The 22239-nt window shown below is 42.1% G+C and overlaps 1 protein-coding gene across 1 annotated transcript; it reads left to right on the top strand.

Moving 5' to 3' along the window:
* The first annotated feature begins 928 nt into the window (after positions 1–928).
* On the top strand, positions 929–21509 carry LOC108709039 (olfactory receptor 51M1-like). Its single transcript, XM_018248666.2, has 3 exons — positions 929–1215; positions 1671–2051; positions 20558–21509. The coding sequence occupies exons 1-3, from the start codon at positions 929–931 to the stop codon at positions 21507–21509; spliced, it is 1620 nt and encodes a 539-aa protein (XP_018104155.2).
* The last annotated feature ends 730 nt before the right edge of the window (positions 21510–22239 follow it).

Genomic DNA, 22239 nt, shown 5'->3' with positions numbered 1-22239 from the left:
ACAGACAGTCTTTAACATGGATTGGAAAGTTCTCTTGTGATTGGTCAACTTTAACTGATATGGAAATAAAGTTGACTTGGTGGGGTTTTCTCTCCCTATGGTATTACGGGATAGCAGCGATGTCAAATTGTCATAGAGGCTAGGCATAGGGCTATGTTGTTGACAGACAGTCTTTAACATGGATTGGAAAGTCATATTTTTGATTGGTCAACTTTGACCGATATGGAAATGAAGGAGACTTGGTGGGTTGTTCTCTCCCTATGGTTTTTCAAGATAGCGGCGATGTAAAATTGTCATAGAGGCTAGGCATAGGGCTATGTTGTTGACAGACAGTCTTTAACATGGATTGGAAAGTCCTCTTGTGATTGGTCAACTTTGACTGATATGGAAATGAAGGAGACGTGGTGGGTTGTTCTCTCCCTATGGTATTACGGGATAGGGAAGTTGAGGCTTACTTGGCACAGCTCAACCCATTGTAATGTGTTGTAATGTCAGACCTTATCATAGAAGGGATTGGGTGATGTCAAATTGTCATAGAGTCTAGGCAAAGGGCTATGTGACTGACAGTTCTTGTGATAGATGGCTGTGGGTTTTCCTATTCTTTTGTATGGGAGGGGCTAATCTGTAATAGGCAAAGGTCAATGTTGTTGACAGGCAGTCTTTGACGTGAATTGCAAAGTCCTCTTGTGATTGGACAACTTTTTTTTCAACGATTTTGAAATGAAGGAGACTTGGTGGGTTGTTCTCTCCCTATGGTATTATGGGATAGGGAAGTTGAGGCTTACTTGGCACAGCTCAACCCATGGTAATGTGCTGGAATGTCAGACCTTATCATGAGACTGGCATTCCAAGATCGTGGAAGTTTGTAGGTCTCAGATAATTGACCCATGACTTGTCTGTTGTGATCTGATTGCTTCCTATGATCGTTATGGCTAGCCATGCCGATGTACGTGTTCCGATCTTCCCTGAGGTGCGGATGAAAGATACTGTTAAGGTGGCAGTGGAGGAGAAATTTTGTGGAGAAAAAGGTCTACGCTTCATTGGAGAAAAGATTCTTTTTGGCCTTTGTGGTCTAAAGAAAGAGGATATTTTGTGCATCCAGGATTTTCCAAAGGCGGGTGTCTATGACGTTACCTTCGTTAGCCAAGTCGTCTGCCAGAATTTCCATCATGTTTATTCTCAGCATAAAGATGACCCTCTTCTGGAAGGATCAAAGTTTCTTTGTTATACACCCAAGATACTAAGCTTTTGTTTGTACACATGTACAACCCACATGTGCCAAATGAAGACGTTTCTCTTTTTCTGCTGAGATTCTGCGAGTCAGTGAAATATATTGGCAAGGCTACAAATGAGTTGGGGGTGTGGAATGCTCGACGAAAATTTGTGGTCGTCTTAAAAGCTGACAAGACCGGCCCTGGAGGCCAATCACACCCACCTGCAAATTTCATGATTGGCCCTAATAAGGGTTATTTTTTTTACAGAGATCAACCAAAATTTTGTAGGAAATGTCGATGTTATGGGCATGTTCAAGAAGATTGTAACATAGAAATATGTCGTCATTGTGGGTCTAAAGATCATGTTACAGCTGGCTGTGTATCAGAAATTTTTTGTATAGTGTGTGGTAAAAGTGGGCATGTATACCGTGTTTGTCCAATGTCTTATGCAAATAGGACAAAAGCAGCCAGGCAGGTAAATGCTAATGAGGTCACTGTTTTACCTGCAGAACCTGAGGTGGAGGAGGTGAGGGTTCAGCGCAGCAGTGCAAGGGTTTCTGTTGCTACCACTGAAGGTCCTAGGTTTGAGGAGGAAAGTGTGAAACAAAAGCCTAGGTCTAATTTTCCTCCAGAGGCCGAAACTGGTGTTCCTAAGGCCAAGAAAAGTAGACAAACCAAAAAGGAAAAGAAAAAAGCTAAAAACCCAACACAGGATATTAATCCTTCCTCTGGGGAGGCCGTATCATCTGCTGATGAGATGGAGGTTTCAGCTGAGTCATCTGGTGTGCAGTGTTCAGGGGTTAAACCACCAGATGGATCCGAGTTTCATGATAATGGGTAAAATGTTTTCCTTTTATGACCCTTATCTTTAAAACTGGCTCCTTAAATGTCAGGAGCATAAAGAGTCCTCAGAGGAGAGCTGCTTTTTTCGATTATGTACAAACAATTGATTTCCATTTTTTATGTCTGCAAGAGTGTCATTTAAATTTTATGCCAAACTATGATTTATTAAAAACTGAATGGAGTTTAGGTCAATCGGTTTGGTCAGGTGGTAACGATGGTAAATCTTCAGGTGTTGTTATTCTTTTTAAAGGTCATGATTTTAAAATTCAAGCCGTTCATGATATTATACCTGGGAGAGTGGTTTTGGTAAAAGTATCCTTTAATGGTATAAGTTTTCAAATTGTGAATGTGTATGCATCACCTGGAAAGGAATTAAGATCTGATCTTTTTGCTACTTTGAATTTGTTCTTACCTGGTTCTGAGCCAATGTTTTTATTGGGTGATTTTAATTGTGTTCTCCCCGGGGAGAAGAGGGCTGGGGGGGCTGTGAACAGAACAATGGATAAATCAGCTAATTATTTAAAAAATATGGTGTCTGATCTAGGTTTTACTGATGTGTGGGCAAAGTGCAATAAAAATCAACCTGGTTACACTTGGACAAATGGGAATGTAAGTTCAAGGATCGATTTCGCCTTTGTGTCGCAGAATTTGGATCCTATTAGTGCTACTTTGGTACAAAATATTTTTTCTGATCATAATTTATTATTGGTTAAGGTGTCATGCTTGGGAACACAAAAGGTTAATAAAAATTACTGGAAAATGAATGTGTCTTTACTAGATGACCCTGTGGTTATTGAGAATTTTTAAAAATAAATATTCTCAGTGGAGAAAACAAAAATCACCACAAGAAAGCTTTATGTGTTGGTGGGAGAAAATAAAGTTAAAAATTAAAGATTTTTTTTATCTCCTGTGGTAAAGAAAAAGCTAAGGAAAGGAGAAGGTATTATTCTGTTTTGAATGCTCGTCTCCAAACTCTATACAAATTAAAAGAGGTTGGGATTGATGTTTCAAATGATATTGTCATGGTTAAAAAGGAAATTACCAAATATCTTGATCATAAGGGAAAGGAAATTATCTTTAATAGCCGAATTAAGTCTCTGGAAGAAAATGAGAAATGCACACTATTTTTTTTCAAAAAATTGCATTCTGGGAGAAAAAAAATTGAATGTTTAAATGGTCAAACCTCCATGGATGGTATACTTAAGGTGGCCACCGATTTTTACTCAGAGTTATTTAATGAAAAAGTTGTAGATCCGGTGTTTTTCAATGATTGTATAAGTAATATTGAAAGTGTTCTAGATGATTCTGATTGTGACACTTTGTCAAAGGTTTTTACTGAAAAGGAGATCTTAGAGGTCATTAAAAGTGCTACTAGGCGAAAAACCCCAGGTTTGGATGGTATTGCAAGTGAATTTTACATGAAATTTTGGGGAATGTTAAAGGAGGATTTGCTGGGTCTTTTTAGTGAATGTTTTTATGCGAAGGTTTTACCATCATCTTGGAGAAAAAGTGTTGTGGTTCTAATTCATAAAAAAGGTGATACTTCTGATATTAAAAATTGGCGCCCAATTTCTTTATTAAATTCTGATTATAAGTTTTTTGCTAAATTATTAACAAACAGGTTTAAGTTGGTAATTGAAAAAGTAATTCATTATAATCAGGTATGTGGGGTGCCCGGAAGGTGTATTTGGGATAATTTGTCCCTAATCCGGGATATAATATGGTATTCTAATGACCGTAAGCAAAATTTAGCAATTTTATCCTTAGATTTCGAAAAGGCGTATGATCGTGTTTCCCATCAGTTTTTACTTGCAGTGTTAAAGAAAATGGGGTTACCTGATGTTATGTTAAATCAAATCCATGCACTTTATCGTCAAACTGTGTGTGAAATTCAAATAAATGGTAATAGGACACGTGAAATTCCCCTTTTGAGTGGTGTTAAACAGGGATGTCCATTGTCCCCTATCTTATTTATATGTGCATTAGAACCATTGTTATGTGCTTTGAGAAAAGATAAAATGGTGAAAGGAGTTCCGGTACCGGGTGGTAACGGTGTTCAAATTAAAGTTGTGTCATACATGGACGATGTAACCATTTTTTGTGAAAAGCCGGCCGCAATTCAAAGAGCTCTTTTGTTAACAAAATTTTATTGTCAAGCATCTGGGTTTAAGCTAAATGTAAATAAATGTGAGTGTTTGGGGATAGGTAATTTGGAAAATGTTAATTGTGAAGTGACAATACAAGACAAAGGAATAAAAATTTTAGGAATTCTTTTTGGTGCAGAAAATGATGGTCAACCTAATTGGGATATTTTACTAGGAAAAATGCAGAAAAAATTAGAGTATTGGTCACTTAGAGGGCTGACAATGGAAGGGAAAACCTTAATTGTTAAGTCAGTATTGTTGCCGATGATGTTGTATATTGCAATGATTTTTCCACCCTCTACTCTAAATATGAAGAGAATAATTAGATTATGTTTCATTTTCCTATGGAATTCTAAGATGGAAAAGTTAAGTTGAATAAAGGTTATTAGAGCAAAAGAAAATGGTGGAAATTTTTTTCCTGATTTTGAAAGATTCCTGTATGTTAAATTCTTTTGTTTTATTTATCGAAATCTTAAAAAATTTGAAATTCAATCTTGTTTTATATCTTATTGTGCTGGAGCTTTCTTTAGAAACTATTAATTATGTACTTTCCCTTTGACAATTCCAGTTTTAATGAATGTTTCCTCCCAATACATTTTATTGGAAAAAATCTTTAAAAAATATGTTTTAAGTGATGCCCCTAAGGACTTTTTATCTGACCAAAAGAAATTAACGAAATGGATCCAATCTAAAGAGGATGTTATTATTGTGGACAATTCTTCTGTTGAACAAAGCAAAAGGATTCGGAGAAATGTGTCAGAAAAGCAAATGGAAAATCATCAAAAAGACTTAGCATGGTCAATTGTGCAGAATTGTTTACCCACTAGGTCTTTTCAGTATATGAGGCGCTCGGATTCAACCAAAGTGTGTCCTAGAGAAAAGTGTAGATATGAAGAAACTGTTCAACATGTTTTTTGGGATTGTGTTTATGCTAAGTTTGTATGGGGAAAATTGTCTGTTTTATTGTATAATGTTTTTGATGTAAAAAACTTTGATATGAATGATGCATTTTTTGGTACCTTAGAATGCAATAATAAGGATAAAAAACGACGTGCATGGTATACTGTAAACTGCATGAAGGAATCACTGTGGAAAGTTCGTAACATACTTTTGCTTAAACGTGATAACATAACTCCAGAGCAATGTATTGGATTATGCCTAGCAAAAATGTATTTGTATTTTACAAGAGATGTAAAACATTTAGGGAAGACATGCTGAATTTCTATGGAGACCTAAATCTTGGAATATGTTAGTTTTGTGAAAAAAAATGTTTCTTTCTGTATGTTTTTTTCTGTAAATAAAGTTAAAGAAAGAAATTGGGTGATGTCAAATTGTCATAGAGTCTAGGCAAAGGGCTATGTGACTGACAGTTGTTGTGATAGATGGATGTGGGTCTTCCTATTCTTTTGTATGGAAGGGGCTAATCTATAATAGGCAAAGGGCTATGTTGTTGACAGGCAGTCTTTGACATGGATTGAAAAGTCTTCTTGTGATTGGTCAACTTTGACTGATATGGAAATGAAGGAGACTTGGTGGGTTGTTCTCTCCCTATGGTATTGTGGGATAGGGAAGTTGAGGCTTACTTGGCACAGCTCAACCCATGGTAATGTGTTGGAATGTCAGACCTTATCATGGAAGGGATTGGGTGATGTCAAATTGTCATACAGTCTAGGCAAAGGGCTATGTGACTGACAGTTCTTGTGATAGATAGATGGGTGTGGGTCTTCCTATTCTTTTGTATGGAAGGGGGTAATCTATAATAGGCAAAGGGCTGTGTTGTTGACAGACAGTCTTTAACATGGATTGTAAAGTTCCCTTGTGATTGGTCAACTTTGACCAATATGGAAATGAAGGAGACTTGGTGGGTTGTTCTCTCCCTATGGTTTTAAGGGATAGCGGCAATGTCAAATTGTCATAGAGGCTAGGCAAAGGGCTATGTTGCTGAAAGGCAGTCTTTGACATTGATTGGAAAGTCCTCTTGTGATTGGTCAATTTTGACCGATATGGAAATGAAGTAGACTTGGTGGGTTGTTCTCTCCCTATGGTATTACGGGATAGCGGTGATGTCAAATTGTCATAGAGTCTAGGCAAAGGACTATGTTGTTGACCTGGATTAGAAAGTCCTCTTGTGATTGGTCAATTTTGACCGATATGGAAATGAAGGAGACTTGGTGGGTTGTTCTCCCCCTATGTTATTACAGGATAGTGGCGATGTCAAGTTGTCATAGAGGCTAGGCAAAGGGCTATGTTGTTGACAGACAGTCTTTAACCTGGGTTGGAAAGTCCTCCTGTGATCTGTCAACTTTTACTGATATGGAAATGAAGGAGACTTTGTGGGTTGTTCTCTCCCTATGGTATTATGGGATAGTGGCGATGTAATATTGTCATAGAGCCTAGACAAAGGGCTATGTTGTTGACCTGGATTAGAAAGTCCTCTTGTGATTGGTCAACTTTGACTGATATGGAAATTAAGTTGATTTGGTAGGTTGTTCTCTCTCTATGGTATTATGGGATAGCGCCGATGTCAAATTGTCATACAGTCTAGGCAAAGGGCTTTGTTGTTGACTTGGTTTGGAAAGTCCCTTTGTGGTTCGTCAATTTTGACTGATATGGAAAAGAAGGAGATTTGGATAGGTTGTTCTCTCCCTATGGTAGGCAAAGGGCTATGTTGTTGACCTGTATTGGAAAGTCCTCTTGTGATTGGTCAACTCTGACTGATATGGAAATGAAGGAGACTTTGTGGGTTGTTCTCTTCCCAAGGTATTACGGGATAGCGGGATAGAGTCTAGGCAAATGGCTATGTTGTTGACAGGCAGTCTTTGACCTGGATTGGAAAGTGCTCTTGTGATTGGTCAACTTTGACTGATATGGAAATGAAGGAGACTTGGTGGGTTGTTTCAGACCCTTCTGATAGAAAGGGGAAACACTTGATCCTCTGGCCAAGGGGCTGGCTTGTAATTTGGAGCTCGAGCTATGCGTCCCAGGCCTTGCACACCTGGGGTGCCCTAAAAAACCACAGTTGGTCACTGCGGAATTGGCACTTTAACGCACTCTTGCACTTTATTACTTGCACTATGCTCTTTAGCCCCGTGCCTTTTGGCTGGGAGCTGAGACAATTTTTATATTCCAGCCGAAAGGCTGGGGCAGCACACTGCCTAAAAACTTATTAATTTCCCCACCCCTTATTTATTTTTTACACAGCACTTAGCACTTTTTTGCACTTTTTTGGATGGGCGCAATACCTCCGGGTTTGTACTCGTCTAGGGGGGAGATGTGTGGCCATCTGGTTCCTTCTCCCCCTGAACATTGGCCCACGATGGGCGCACACGGACCACTTCGGAGGTCAATTGTTCCTTTCCTTTCGGGGATCGGAGAAAGGGGTCCCCCTAGCTTTGCGGCGAAGGGGATCTGAAGACCCTTGCCCCCTGTCTGTGCCTTTTGGCCGGGGGGGGTCGGGGATAAAGGGCTCCACCTTAGCTTCGGCGACGGTGGTGCTGAAGACCCTGTTTTATCTGTGCACCTTTTGGGCTGGATAATCCGGAGTTTTAACGGGGACTTGTCTTTTTTAAGACTGTCCCAACGCACCTGGGAGCACTGTGTGAGCACTTTTGTGTGACACTAGCACGGGTGAAACGAAACACGCTCGAGCTTCAATAAAAAAAATCTGTTATCCAGAATGCTCGGGACCTGGGATTTTTCCACATAACTGATCCTTTCTGTAATTTTGATTTTCATACTTTAGGGCAAATTCACTTACCTGTGGAAATTTGCTAGTGACGGCTTCGCTCACATTGCCGCACTTCGCCAGGAAAATGCTAATTCACTGAAATGCAAAGCTGCGTCCAGGGCGCCGAACGATGGCTAAGTTTCGCTTGCGTTAATTCAGCAAGCAAAGCAAAATTGCGCTAGCATTGGCTAATTTGCATAAAGCGGGAAGTTAAAGTACAATGGACGTATATGTTGCAGCAAATACATTACACTACACAAGCCCAGGGAATGTTAATAAAGACAATAAAGTTGTTATATTGCCCTACACATGAGCCCAGTGTATAGTTTATGTGCCGTATGTTAGAAAATGTAGGGGGGACCCTGGTACCCTAAAAAACAATTTACCATCTTTTGCAGCCTATCACTCTGAAAAACTGCCAGCGTTTTTTGGGACTTAGAAAAATGTTCAAATCTTTTTTGAAGAAGTCCTATCTACTCTATTGCACTTTGCCTGGTCTGAGGTGGCGAATTCGCCTGGTGTTAGAGTGCTAAGTACCCTTAAAGTCTATCTCCTTTGCTAGTGAATTTAAGCCATAGCCCGTTAGTAAATTGTCGAAGTCCCGAAATGACGTCACGCTGGCGAACTTTCGCTAATGTTAGTCACTTCGCCCTATAGTGTATTTCCCCCCTTAAGTCTACTAGAAAATCATATAAACATTAAATAAACCCAATAGGCTGGTTTTGCCTCAAATAAGGATTAATTATATCTTAGTTGGGATCAAGTACAAGCTACTGTTTTATTATTACACAGAAAAAGGAAATAGTTTTTAAAAATTAGAATTATTTGATTACAATGGAGTCTATGGGAGACGGCAGAACTAAATGCCACACGACAGGGGGATTTCTCCGGATGGGCCTCTCTATGTTTGGAAACCTGTTCATTTACTGGTATCTCTGATACGTACAGCTGACTCTCTATGGCACCCAGTGGGCTCTCCCCAGCTGAATTAAACATGTTTATCTTCTTCCAACCTGTTGTGTACAGATAAATAACATCTTGTAGGTGCCAGTCTAATTGCCTTAATGAGTCTCATTATTATTCGCTTTGTTAAAGAATCTCTAATGAATCCCACTGGGTGACACAAGCCTTGAGTACAGCTTGTTTATTCAGCTCCCGCTGTGTCTGTGCCGAGACCCTTTCAGCTGAAAATTCCATAACTATTTAGTGGGGGCATGAGAGATTTATTATGAGAAATGTCCATTCTGTGCCAGTCTGAGGTTAAATAGTATCACATGCACAACAATACAAAGGATGCCAGTGATAATTTAAAAACTATTAAAAGATAAGTAAACCTTTAAAATAAGTGAATGTAAAATTGATGAGGGGGTTATTCTAAGAACTTTTGTAATGTACATTCATTATTTCTTTTGTTCCCCACCCAGAAAGAGATGTGTTTGTTGTAACCTGCTATGTGTAATGTTGTATTTATTGTACTCTTGCAAATACAATTGAGGAACCTCTGAACACTATGTATTTTGGATATGAACCATATGTTATGTGTTATTACTTGTTTTTTCTCCCCTATTTTTCTTTTGTCCAACCTCCCTTGAGAACTTAAATAAAAACCTTTAAAAAAATTATATATTTTGTTTTAATTCCAAGATCGAAAGGGATACATGTACTGTTAATATGAATGAATTTTGTTACAACAGCACCACCTGCTGGTCAGTTTCCCACCAGTCTGACCAGCAAGTAGTCAAGGAAATTGTCGGGAGAAAGAAAGAGGCTGATGTTCTTCTTCTTAGGAATAAAATTAGAAACCTTTCTCACATCTTTCCTAAGCAGAAGAACATCAGCCTCTTTCTTTCTCCTGACAACTTCCTTGACTACTTGCTGATCAGACTGGTGGGAAACTGACCAGCAGGTGGCGCTGTTGTAACAAAATTCATTCATATTAACAGTACATGTATCCCTTAATATCTTGGAATTAAAAATAAATAAATAAAGAATATTCAATTGCAAAAATGCTTAGAATAGCTCCCTCATCAATTTTACATTAAAGGTTTACTTATCTTTTAAATATCAGTTTGTATAGTTATCATTAGGGATGTAGCGAACGTCGGAAAAAAAGTTCGCGAACATATTCGCGAACTTGCGCAAAAACGCGAGCGGTTCGCGAACGGTTCGCGAACCCCATAGACTTTAATGGGAAGGCGAACTTTAACATCTAGAAAAGACATTTCTGGCCAGAAAAATGATTTTAAAGTTGTTTAAAGGGTGCAACGACCTGGACAGTGGCATGCCAGAGGGGGATCAAGGGCAAAAATGTATCTGAAAAATCTGCCTGTGTGTGCTTGGAAGAGATAGTGTAGGGGGAGAGCTGTTAGTGATTTCAGGGACAGATGATAGTAAGTTTGCTGGCTAGTAATCTGCTTGATACTGCTCTGTATTGGAGGGACAGAAGTCTGCAGGGATTTGAGGGACATTTTAGCTTAGGTAGCTTTGCTGGCTAGTAATCTACTGTTCTCTTTAAACAACTGCCATACGTTGACCTTGTAGGCATTGTTTGCCCAGTTTTTTTGGACGCAGCCACTGAAGCACAGTTGCCATAAAAAATATGCCATATAAATGCTGAAAATAGTCATTTTTCGCCATACGTTGACCTTGTAGACATTGTTTGCCCAGTTTTTTTGGTTGCAGCCACTGAAGCACAGTTGCCAGAAAAAATATGCCATATAAATGCTGAAAATAGTCATTTTTTGCCATACGTTGACCTTGTAGGCATTGTTTGCCCAGTTTTTTTGGTCGCAGCCACTGAAGCACAGTTGCCAGAAAAAATATGCCATATAAATGCTGAAAATAGTCATTTTTTGCCATATACGTTGAGTCAACGTATGGCAAAAAATTACTATTTTCAGCATTTATATGGCATATTTTTTCTGGCCTCTGTGCTTCAGTGGCTGCGGCCAAAAAAACTGGGCAAACAATGCCTACAAGGTCAACGTCGTTGACCTTGTAGGCATTGTTTGCCCAGTTTTTTTGGCCGCAGCCACTGAAGCACAGAGGCCAGAAAAAATATGCCATATAAATGCTGAAAATAGTCATTTTTTTGGTCGCAGCCACTGAAGCACAGTTGCCAGAAAAATTATGCCATATAAATGCTGAAAATATGCATTTTTTTGGTTGCAGCCACTGAAGCACAGAGGCCAGAAAAATTATGCCATATAAATGCTGAAAATATAAATTTTTTTGGTTGCAGCCACTGAAGCACAGAGGCCAGAAAAATTATGCCATATAAATGCTGAAAATATGCATTTTTTTGGTTGCAGCCACTGAAGCACAGAGGCCAGAAAAATTATGCCATATAAATGCAGAAAATATGCATTTTTTTGGACGCAGCCACTGAAGCACAGTTGCCAGAAAAAATATGCCATATAAATGCTGAAAATAGTCATTTTTTGCCATACGTTGACCTTGTAGACATTGTTTGCCCAGTTTTTTTGGTTGCAGCCACTGAAGCACAGAGGCCAGAAAAAATTAAACCAGTAGGGTTTGCACCCTAGTTTGTAACGGTGGCGGAGGGAGGAGGAGGACGCTAAAGGACAGCTGTGTGTGGAGTCATGAGGCTTGAAGAGAAGGACAGCTGCATAGAAGTCAGAACAAGTCTTCCGGCGTGCAGTAACCCTCCGAGATCCACCCCTCATTCATTTTAATAAAGGTCAGGTAATCGACACTTTTGTGACCTAGGCGAGTTCTCTTCTCAGTTACAATCCCTCCTGCTGCACTGAAGGTCCTTTCTGAGAGCACACTTGAGGCTGGGCAAGACAAGAGGTTCATGGCAAATTGTGACAGCTCTGGCCACAGATCAAGCCTGCGCACCCAGTAGTCCAGGGGTTCATCGCTCCTCAGAGTGTCGATATCTGCAGTTAATGCCAGGTAGTCCGCTACCTGCCGGTCGAGGCGTTCTTTGAGGGTGGATCCAGAAGGGTTGTGGCGCTGCCTTGGACAGAAAAACATTTGCATGTCTGACGTTACAGACTGGCCAAAGGGCTTTGTCCTTGCAGGTGTGCTCGTGGCAGGATTACTGGCACCTCTGCCCCTGGAATGTTGATGAGTTCCTGAAGTGACATCACCCTTAAAAGCATTGTACAACATGTTTTGCAGGCTGGTTTGTAAATGCCGCATCTTTTCGGACTTGTGGTATGTTGGTAACATTTCTGACACTTTATGCTTGTACCGAGGGTCTAGTAGCGTTGCGACCCAGTACAGGTCCTTCTCCTTAAGCCTCTTGATACGGGGGTCCTTCAACAGGCATGACAGCATGAAAGACCCCATTCTCACAAGGTTGGATGCAGAGCTATCCATCTCCGCTTCCTCATTATCAAGGACTGCATCATCCACGGTCTCCTCCCCCCAGCCACGTACAAGACCAGGGGTCCCCAAAAGGTCACCACTAGCCCCCTGGGAAGCCTGCTCCTGTTGGTCCTCCTCCTCCTCCTCCACAAAGCCACCTTCCTCCTCTGACTCCACTTCTGGCACCTCTCCCTGCGTTGCAGCAGGTGCCTGGGTTCGTTCTGGTGATTCCGACCAGAAATCGTGCGCTTCCAGCTCCTCGTCACGCTGGTCTACAGCCTCATCTGTCACTCGTCGCACGGCACGCTCCAGGAAGAAAGCGAAGGGTATTAGGTCGCTGATGGTGCCTTCGGTGCGACTGACCATATTTGTCACCTCTTCAAAAGGTCGCATGAGCCTGCAGGCATCGCGCATAAGCACCCAGTAACGGGGGAAAAAAATCCCCAGCTGTGCAGATCCAGTCCTACCACCCAGTTCAAAAAGGTACTCGTTGACGGCCCTTTGTTGTTGCAGCAGACGTTCCAACATAAGGAGCGTTGAATTCCAGCGAGTCTGGCTGTCAGAAATCAAACGCCTGACTGGCATGTTGTAGCGCTGCTGAATGTCAGCAAGGCGTGCCATGGCTGTGTAGGAACGTCTGAAATGGGCCGACACCTTTCTGGACTGGGTGAGAACGTCCTGGAATCCTGGGTACTTGGAGACAAAACGTTGGACTATTAAATTTAACACATGTGCCATGCAGGGCACATGTGTTAAATTGCCTAGTCTCAACGCTGCCAACAGATTGCTTCCATTGTCACACACCACTTTTCCGATCTGCAGTTGGTGTGGGGTCAGCCACCGATCGGCCTGTAACTGCAGAGATGACAGGAGTACAGATCCGGTATGGTTTTTGCTTTCCAGGCACGTCATCCCCAAGACAGCGTGACAACGGCGTACCTGGCACGTCGAATAGCCTAGGGGGAGCTGGGGGTGCACAGGTGTGGAGGAGGAGAAGGAGGACCCAGCAGCAGAGTAAGAAGAAGAAGAAGACGAGGTAGAGAGCGATGGAGGAGTAGAGGTGGTGGCAGAACCGCGTGCAATCCGTGGCGGTGACACCAACTCCACTGTTGTTGTTGAGCTACCCATTCCCTGCTTCCCAGCCATTACCAAGTTTACCCAGTGGGCAGTGTAGGTGACATACCTGCCCTGACCATGCTTGGAGGACCATGCGTCAGTAGTCATATGGACCTTTGGCCCAACACTAAGTGACAGAGATGCGGTAACTTGGCTCTGCACATGTTGGTACAGGTGTGGTATTCCCTTTTTAGAAAAAAATTGCGGCTGGGTACCTTCCACTGCGGTGTCCCAATTGCTACAAATTTGCGGAAGGCCTCAGAGTCCACCAGCTGGTATGGTAAAAGCTGGCGGGCTAAGAGTGCAGACAAGCCAGCTGTCAGACGCCGGGCAAGGGGGTGACAGTCAGACATTGGCTTCTTACGCTCAAACATGGCCTTCACAGAAACTTGGCTGGTGGCAGATGACTGGGAATGGGAACAGGTGGTCAAGGTGGAAGGCGGAGTGGAGGGTGGTTCAGACGGGTCAAGGAGAGCAGAGGTAGAGCAGTAAGATGCTGGACCAGAAGGAGTGTGGCTTTTAGTTTGCCTGTTGCCTTTGAGGTGTTGCTCCCAAAGTGCTTTGTGCTTGCCGCTCATGTGCCTTCGCATAGAAGTTGTACCTATGTGGCTGTTGGGCTTACCAAGGCTCAGTTTCTGACTGCACTCATTGCAAATTACAATGCTTTTGTCAGAGGCACACACATTAAAAAAATCCCACACTGCTGACTTTTTGGAAGTGTGCGATCTGGCGGTAACAGTAGAAGTTGGCGGAGTTGGCGGTATTGGCGGCAATGGCGGGTGCGTTGGCCGGCTGAACACAGGTGCCGATACATGTTGTTGCCCTACTGATCCCTGCGGGCTGTCCTCCCTGCTTCTTCTAAGTCTTATTCTCCTACTGCCTCTCTGACTCTCCGTCTCTCCATCTGAACTACCCTCCTCTTGCTCTCTTCTACTAGGCACCCACAAAACATCAATCTCCTCATCATCATTCTCCTCAGATGCATCAATTTCTTCTGACACATCACAGAAGGAAGCAGCAGCGGGGACCTCCTCCTCATCACTCATTATGTCCATCTCTATCGTGTTCTCTGCCAGAATTAAATCTGGTGTAAGGTCCTCATCTCCTTCATCTTCTTCTGGCAATAATGGTTGCGCATTACTCAGTTCAAGAAACTCATTGGAAAATAACTCCTCTGACCCCAGTGAAGAAGGGGCACCGGTGGTGGAGGAAGTGTTACGTGGGGTGGCCATAGCAGTGGAGGATGAGGAGGATGTTGTGGTAAAGTTAGAAACGGTAGAGGATGGGGTGTGCTGTGTAAGCCAGTCAACTACCTCTTCAGCATTTTGGGAGTTCAGGGTCATTGGCTTTTTAAAACTGGGCAATTTGCTAGGGCCACAGGATTGCATAGCAGCACGGCCCCTAGCACGGCCTCTGCGTGGCGGCCTGCCTTTGCCTGGCATTATTTTTAAAAAAACAACAACAACAACAAAAACTCAGTTGGTTTTTCTGGAAACGATAATACACACAGCTAGATGGCGGGTTGAAGAAAACACTGTGCAAATAATGCCTACAAAGTCAACGTATACACTACTACAGCGGTGGATACGGATTACGTAAAATATATGAATGCTGCTTGAAAAAAGTGACTCCGGTGTTTTTTCTGGAGACGGTAATATTATGGATATTTAGACAGAATGTGAACAAGGTCACACAGCTCGATGGCGGGTTGAAGAAAACAGTGTGCAAATAATGCCTACAAGGCCAACGTATACACTACTACAGCGGTGGATACGGATTACGTAAAATATATTATGGCTGCTTGAAAAAAGTGACTCCGGTGTTTTTTCTGGAGACGGTAATATTATGGATATTTAGACAGAATGGGAACAAGGTCACACAGCTCGATGGCGGGTTGAAGAAAACAGTGTGCAAATAATGCCTACAAGGCCAACGTATACACTACTACAGCGGTGGATACGGATTACGTAAAATATATTATGGCTGCTTGAAAAAAGTGACTCCGGTGTTTTTTCTGGAGACGGTAATATTATGGATATTTAGACAGAATGTGAACAAGGTCACACAGCTCGATGGCGGGTTGAAGAAAACAGTGTGCAAATAATGCCTACAAGGCCAACGTATACACTACTACAGCGGTGGATACGGATTACGTAAAATATATGAATGCTGCTTGAAAAAAGTGACTCCGGTGTTTTTTCTGGAGACGGTAATATTATGGATATTTAGACAGAATGTGAACAAGGTCACACAGCTCGATGGCGGGTTGAAGAAAACAGTGTGCAAATAATGCCTACAAGGCCAACGTATACACTACTACAGCGGTGGATACGGATTACGTAAAATATATGAATGCTGCTTGAAAAAAGTCACTCCGGTGTTTTTTCTGGAGACGGTAATATTATGGATATTTAGACAGAATGTGAACAAGGTCACACAGCTCGATGGCGGGTTGAAGAAAACAGTGTGCAAATAATGCCTACAGGGCAAATAATGCCTAAAAGGTCAACTTATACACTACTACAGCGGTAGTAAAATAAAAAAAAGTAAAATAAAAAAAAAATGAATATTAAAAAAAAAAATTAAAGTTGGTGCTGCTGAACTACTAGGAGCAGCAGATTAGCACACCAGTCCCACTCCCCAACACTGCTAGACTAATAGCACTGGGCTCTTATAGTAGTAGTAGTAGTAGTAGTAGTAAAACAACAAAAAAATAAATAAAAGCAGTCCTTACAAGGACTACTGTTATTGCAGCAGTCAGCAGATGAGATCAGAAGCAGGACAGCTGCCCACTGCAGCTACATACAGAGCACTGCAGTAGAAGGTAGATTACTAGCCAGCAAAGCTACCTAAGCTTAAATGTCCCTCAAACCCCTGCAGACTTCTGTCCCTCCAATAACAGAGCAGTATCAAAACGATTACTAGCCAGCAAACTTTCAACTGTCCCTGAAATCACTAACAGGCAGCAGCTCTCTCCCTACACTATCTCTTCAGCACACACAGGCAGAGTGAAAAAACGCTGCAGGGCTTCGGTTTTTATAGGGAAGGGGAGTGGTCCAGGGGAGAGCTTCCTGATTGGCTGCCATGTACCTGCTGGTCTGGGGTGAGAGGGCAAAAAAAAGCGCCAACAATGGCGAACCCAAAATGGCGAACGTCGCGCGACGTTCGCGAACTTCCGGCGAGCGCGAACACCCGATGTTCGCGCGAACAAGTTCGCCGGCGAACAGTTCGCGACATCTCTAGTTATCATGGCTAGTGCGGTGCAGCCCTTCGGTATGGCATAGGTACTCCTGGTGAGCCTTGGTAATCCTAGGCCTCTTGTATGTCTAATTATAGACAATACTATAGATGGTGGCTATAGCAGCAGTGGGAGTAATAGTCTCTGGGAAGTGGGGCTACTATAGGCTACTATGCCATCTCTCCCTACTATACCTGCTATCCCACAGTCACACTCCCTTCCCAGAGACTATTATCCCACTGTTACTATAGACACCATCTCTCCCTACTATACCTGCTATCCCACAGTCACACTCCCTTCCCAGAGACTATTATCCACTGTTACTATAGGCACCATCTCTCCCTACTATACCTGCTATCCCACAGTCACACTCCCTTCCCAGAGACTATTATCCACTGTTACTATAGACACCATCTCTCCCTACTACACCTGCTATCCCACAGTCACACTCCCTTTCCAGAGACTATTATCCACTGTTACTATAGACACCATCTCTCCCTACTATACCTGCTATCCCACAGTCACACTCCCTTCCCAGAGACTACTATCCACTGTTACTATAGGCACCATCTCTCCCTACTATACCTGCTATCCCACAGTCACACTCCCTTCCCAGAGACTATTATCCCACTGTTACTATAGACACCATCTCTCCCTACTATACCTGCTATCCCACAGTCACACTCCCTTCCCAGAGACTATTATCCACTGTTACTATAGGCACCATCTCTCCCTACTATACCTGATATCCCACAGTCACACTCCCTTCCCAGAGACTATTATCCACTGTTACTATAGACACCATCTCTCCCTACTATACCTGCTATCCCACAGTCACACTCCCTTCCCAGAGACTATTATCCACTGTTACTATAGGCACCATCTCTCCCTACTATACCTGCTATCCCACAGTCACACTCCCTTCCCAGAGACTATTATCCACTGTTACTATAGGCACCATCTCTCCCTACTATACCTGATATCCCACAGTCACACTCCCTTCCCAGAGACTATTATCCACTGTTACTATAGACACATCTCTCCCTACTATACCTGCTATCCCACAGTCACACTCCCTTCCCAGAGACTATTATCCACTGTTACTATAGACACCATCTCTCCCTACTATACCTGCTATCCCACAGTCACACTCCCTTCCCAGAGACTATTATCCACTGTTACTATAGGTACCATCTCTCCCTACTATACCTGCTATCCCACAGTCACACTCCCTTCCCAGAGACTATTATCCCACTGTTACTATAGGCACCATCTCTCCCTACTATCTCGTGGGTCCCAGGCTTGTGCCAGCCTCCTTTGAAGTCTCCTGGAATTTTTCTAGCCTAGGGCAGATAATGGAAGCCAGTATTTTTAAACCACACCCACTTTATATCACACCCATGTTACCACAAGACCATGTCCACATTAATTGTGATAGCACACCAAAAAACCAAATGGTGAGTGCTCACTGCAGGGATATCACTTATTACTCATATGTGCATAGGGAAGGCACACACAGGAGCATAGGACAGGCAGAGTATGGCACACACAGGAAACATAGGGCAGGCAGAGTATGGCACACATAGGGAGTATAGGGCAAGCAGAGTACGATGCACACAGGGAGCATAGGGCAAGCAGAGTATGACACACACAGGGAACATAGGACAGGCAGAGTATGACACACACAGGGAGCATAGGACAGGCAGAGTATGGCACACACAGGGAGCATAGGTGAGTCAGAACAGAGCAGGAGACAGGGAAACCTATCAGGACCTCAGTGACACAGTGCTGGTGCCCAATTACCATTTTGTATAAAGTGTGAACAGGTGCACAATGTGGCAGTTTCAGTTTGGGTCTCAGGTAGAACAGTACAGGGGCTTTAGGGGTGTGAACGACTGAGGTGTCTCAAGTGTGAACAAAACAGGCATTTATAGGGTGAATTTGAGGTGTAAACAATGCAGGGGCCAGTTAATCTCTGTAGTGATTAATGTTAAAGTTTACACATGTTAAGCAGACACAGCTGGTAGACTTTCATGTGGGGGCCACACAAGTGAAGCGTCCTCGGGCCACTGGTCTATAGTATTGCTAATGATTTCATACAAATTTGTATGAAATAGGGCAGACATTTGTTTGTTTATCAAATAAACAGTATTGTGCAGTGGCGTAACTAGATATTACTGGGCCCCACAGCAAATTATTTTTCAGGCCCCCAAAATGTTTAGAGGTTGACTTGTTTCTCCAATATTTATTGAAATTGTATATGAATTAGGGCCTCATGGGGCCCCTATACCTCCTGGGCCCCCCTGCAGCCGCAGGGTCTGCTTCCTCTATAGTTAAGCCCCTGGTATTGTGATTTTACCATCACTCCTGCTTGTTTCTCTGTACAAGCCATAGATTGATGCACATACATAATAAATGATATAACCGACTCCATCTCTATCACTTTTTGTACATTATTTTGCGTTTAACATGATCCAGATATTATAGAAATGTGTATGTTCATTGTTAGGTAAAAATGACTTCTCCTGTTTAGACAAATGACCTGACGTTTAATACACAGTTTATCCACAGGGAGGACTGGGCTATAAAATTGTGTAACACTTTGGAGGGATCTTGTTCCTTCAGGAAATAGAAAAGAACCAATAGGAAACCTGTGTGATGAAACAATGGAACATTAACATTTTAACTCTATTCTTCCCATACAGTCATGTATTTGATCTTAGATCTATATGCCACCATCAAAATTGTTAACCAAAGAGTTAAAGAGATGCAATGGCACAGACAATGGGAAGCAGATAAATACCTGTAGCTGTAGCTGGCTGTACCATTAAACCATACAAGGTTTTATCTGCCATTAATTCTGCTGCTGCCACAGTCTTGGACATATAATGTGAGTATGGCTGCTTACACTTGATTTATTATAAGGTAATTATTTATTATTTTATCAGATCTACACATTTCAGGTTACAACTGCAGCCCAACAGCAATATAGCTGCAATTTAAGCTGCAACATATGTTTGGGGTCCCCTTAGCTCATAACAAGATTAAATCACCCTGCCATAGTTCCAGGGGTACCCAGGGCACAAATAAACACTCACCCCAAATCTCCCCCTAACTGACCTTCAGACTGGCCCCCCTTAGCTCATAACAAGGTTACAGATATATAGAAACATTGGGGTGTCACCCTGCTATAGTTCCAGGGGTACCCAGGGTACAAATAAACAATCACCCCAAATCTCCCCCTAACTGGCCTTCAGACTGGGCCCCTTAGCTCATAACAATGTTACAGATATATAGAAACATTGGGGTGTCACCCTGCTATAGTTCCAGGGGTACCCAGGGTACAAATAAACACTCACCCCAAATCTCCCCCTAACTGACCTTCAGGCTGGGCCCCTTAGCTCATAACAAGGTTACAGATATATAGAAACATTGGGGTGTCACTCTGCCATAGTTTCAGGGGTACCCAGGGCACAAATAAGCACTCACCCCAAATCTCCCCCTAACTGACCTTCAGACTGGGCCCCCTTAGCTCATAACAAGGTTACAGATATATAGAAACATTGGGGTGTCACCCTGCTATAGTTCCAGGGGTACCCAGGGTACAAATAAACACTCACCCCAAATCTCCCCCTAACTGACCTTCAGACTGGGCCCCCTTAGCTCATAACAAGGTTACAGATATATAGAAACATTGGGGTGTCACCCTGCTATAGTTCCAGGGGTACCCAGGGTACAAATAAACACTCACCCCAAATCTCCCCCTAACTGGCCTTCAGACTGGGCACCCTTAGCTCATAACAAGGTTACAGATATATAGAAACATTGGGGTGTCACCCTGCTATAGTTCCAGGGGTACCCAGGGCACAAATAAACACTCACCCCAAATCTCCCCCTAATTAGAGAATTTTTCATGATACTGTATTTGTGCTTCTTCTAGCTCAGAAGCATCGGTCAGCGAGAGTAACCAAGCCATGGCTACCTTTACCACTGCCTTCCATAACATGACGGAATTGTCCAGCACCACCACGATCACTGGAGTTGTGACTGTCACATTAATAACAGCCCTACTTGTTGCCTTCTGCATCTTCCTTTATTTCGTCACTGTTCTTCTCTACGTGTTCTTCACCACCAGTCATGTCCGAGAGACGGCTCGCTATGTCCTCTTTGCCCACATGCTTATTAATGACACATTGTTCCTTTCCATCTCATGTGTCCTCTTTATTGCAACTAGTAACAACCTTTGCATCCCGGTGCCAATGTGTTGTGCCATGGGCAGTTTTTGCACAGCCTCATTTCTGGTCACTCCGTACAACCTTGCCATTATGTCCCTGGAACGACAAGTAGCCATTTGCCACCCGCTAAGACACAGTGAATTCTGCACGGGGCAGAGAGCTAATTCCGCTATCTCAGTAATGTGGCTGGTGGGGCTAATACCAGTTTTTATTGAGCTTGGGATCATGAAAGCCTCTGCTGAGAATAATTTCTACTCTCTCAATATAGTTTGTTTGTGGTCCAATTTAATTATAAACCCAATTCAAAACACAATCAGGTTCATTAGCATCGTTATTGGTTTCACCGTGGTGGGGCTCACAATCACGGTCACTTATGTTAAAGTTATGGCTGTTGCCCGAAGGATTGCTTCCGGAAAAACTTCAGCCTCCAAGGCTGGAAGAACCGTTTTGCTCCATGCTATCCAGCTTCTGCTCTGCATGATGTCCTTCACCTCTTCATTTACGGATACTTTCTTACAACGGTACTTTGCCTACATTCACTACATTAACTTTTTCCTACTCTTGCTCCTTCCAAGGTGTATTAGTCCAATCATTTATGGGATAAGGGATGAAGTGTTTCAGAAGCGCATTGCTACATTGTGGTCACACATCTCATAAAGTGCAATCCCGACAGCCAATAAAATAGTCTCTGTGTACTTTATCTCTGACTATTGCCTTAAAATTCCTATAACCCTCCAAACCCCGAACTTACTACTGTTAATGTCTAATTTACCCCAGTTCATATAGTATAAAAAAATATTGAATTCAGTTTTTCAACTTTTAAAAATATCTATTCAAATTTAAAATTAAGCACAACATATCTAATAATAAATAACTTTTCTCTAACATAATTGTTTTTTATCAAAATTAGATTTAATGGAAAACATCAAATAGAGGCAGCAGAACATGTTTTCTCTCTTTCTAAAGTAATTTTTTTTTTTTAAATTAGTGTTAAACTTAAGCCACATTCCATAGCAGATTATCAAACACAAAACATAAATCCTATAAAAAACAAAATGAAATCCAAAAATACTTCTATCTCTATTAAATAAGGATTTTTTTTAAAAAAAAAATTCTAAAAGGATATAATTGCAACAATATTATATCTAATGTTTTCAATAATAAAAAATTGTGAAGGATGAAAGAATTCAGAAATATTACTAAAACAAATACAATAATAAGAATACAACAATACTGGCAGCAGTTAAAAATCTAATAAGAGTTAGTTTTTTAAACTGAAAATTTATAGCAGTTTGTCAGAAAGAAACCCATAAAAAATAGGGATGCACTGAATTCACTATTTTGGATTTGACTGAACCCCCAAATCCTCTGTGAAAGATTCGGCTGA

This window comes from Xenopus laevis, chromosome 2S (assembly GCF_017654675.1).
Source record: "Xenopus laevis strain J_2021 chromosome 2S, Xenopus_laevis_v10.1, whole genome shotgun sequence".
Lineage (NCBI taxonomy): Eukaryota > Metazoa > Chordata > Amphibia > Anura > Pipidae > Xenopus > Xenopus laevis.
Note: the sequence above shows the minus strand (reverse complement) of the source record. Positions and strands in the feature narration are given on the sequence as shown.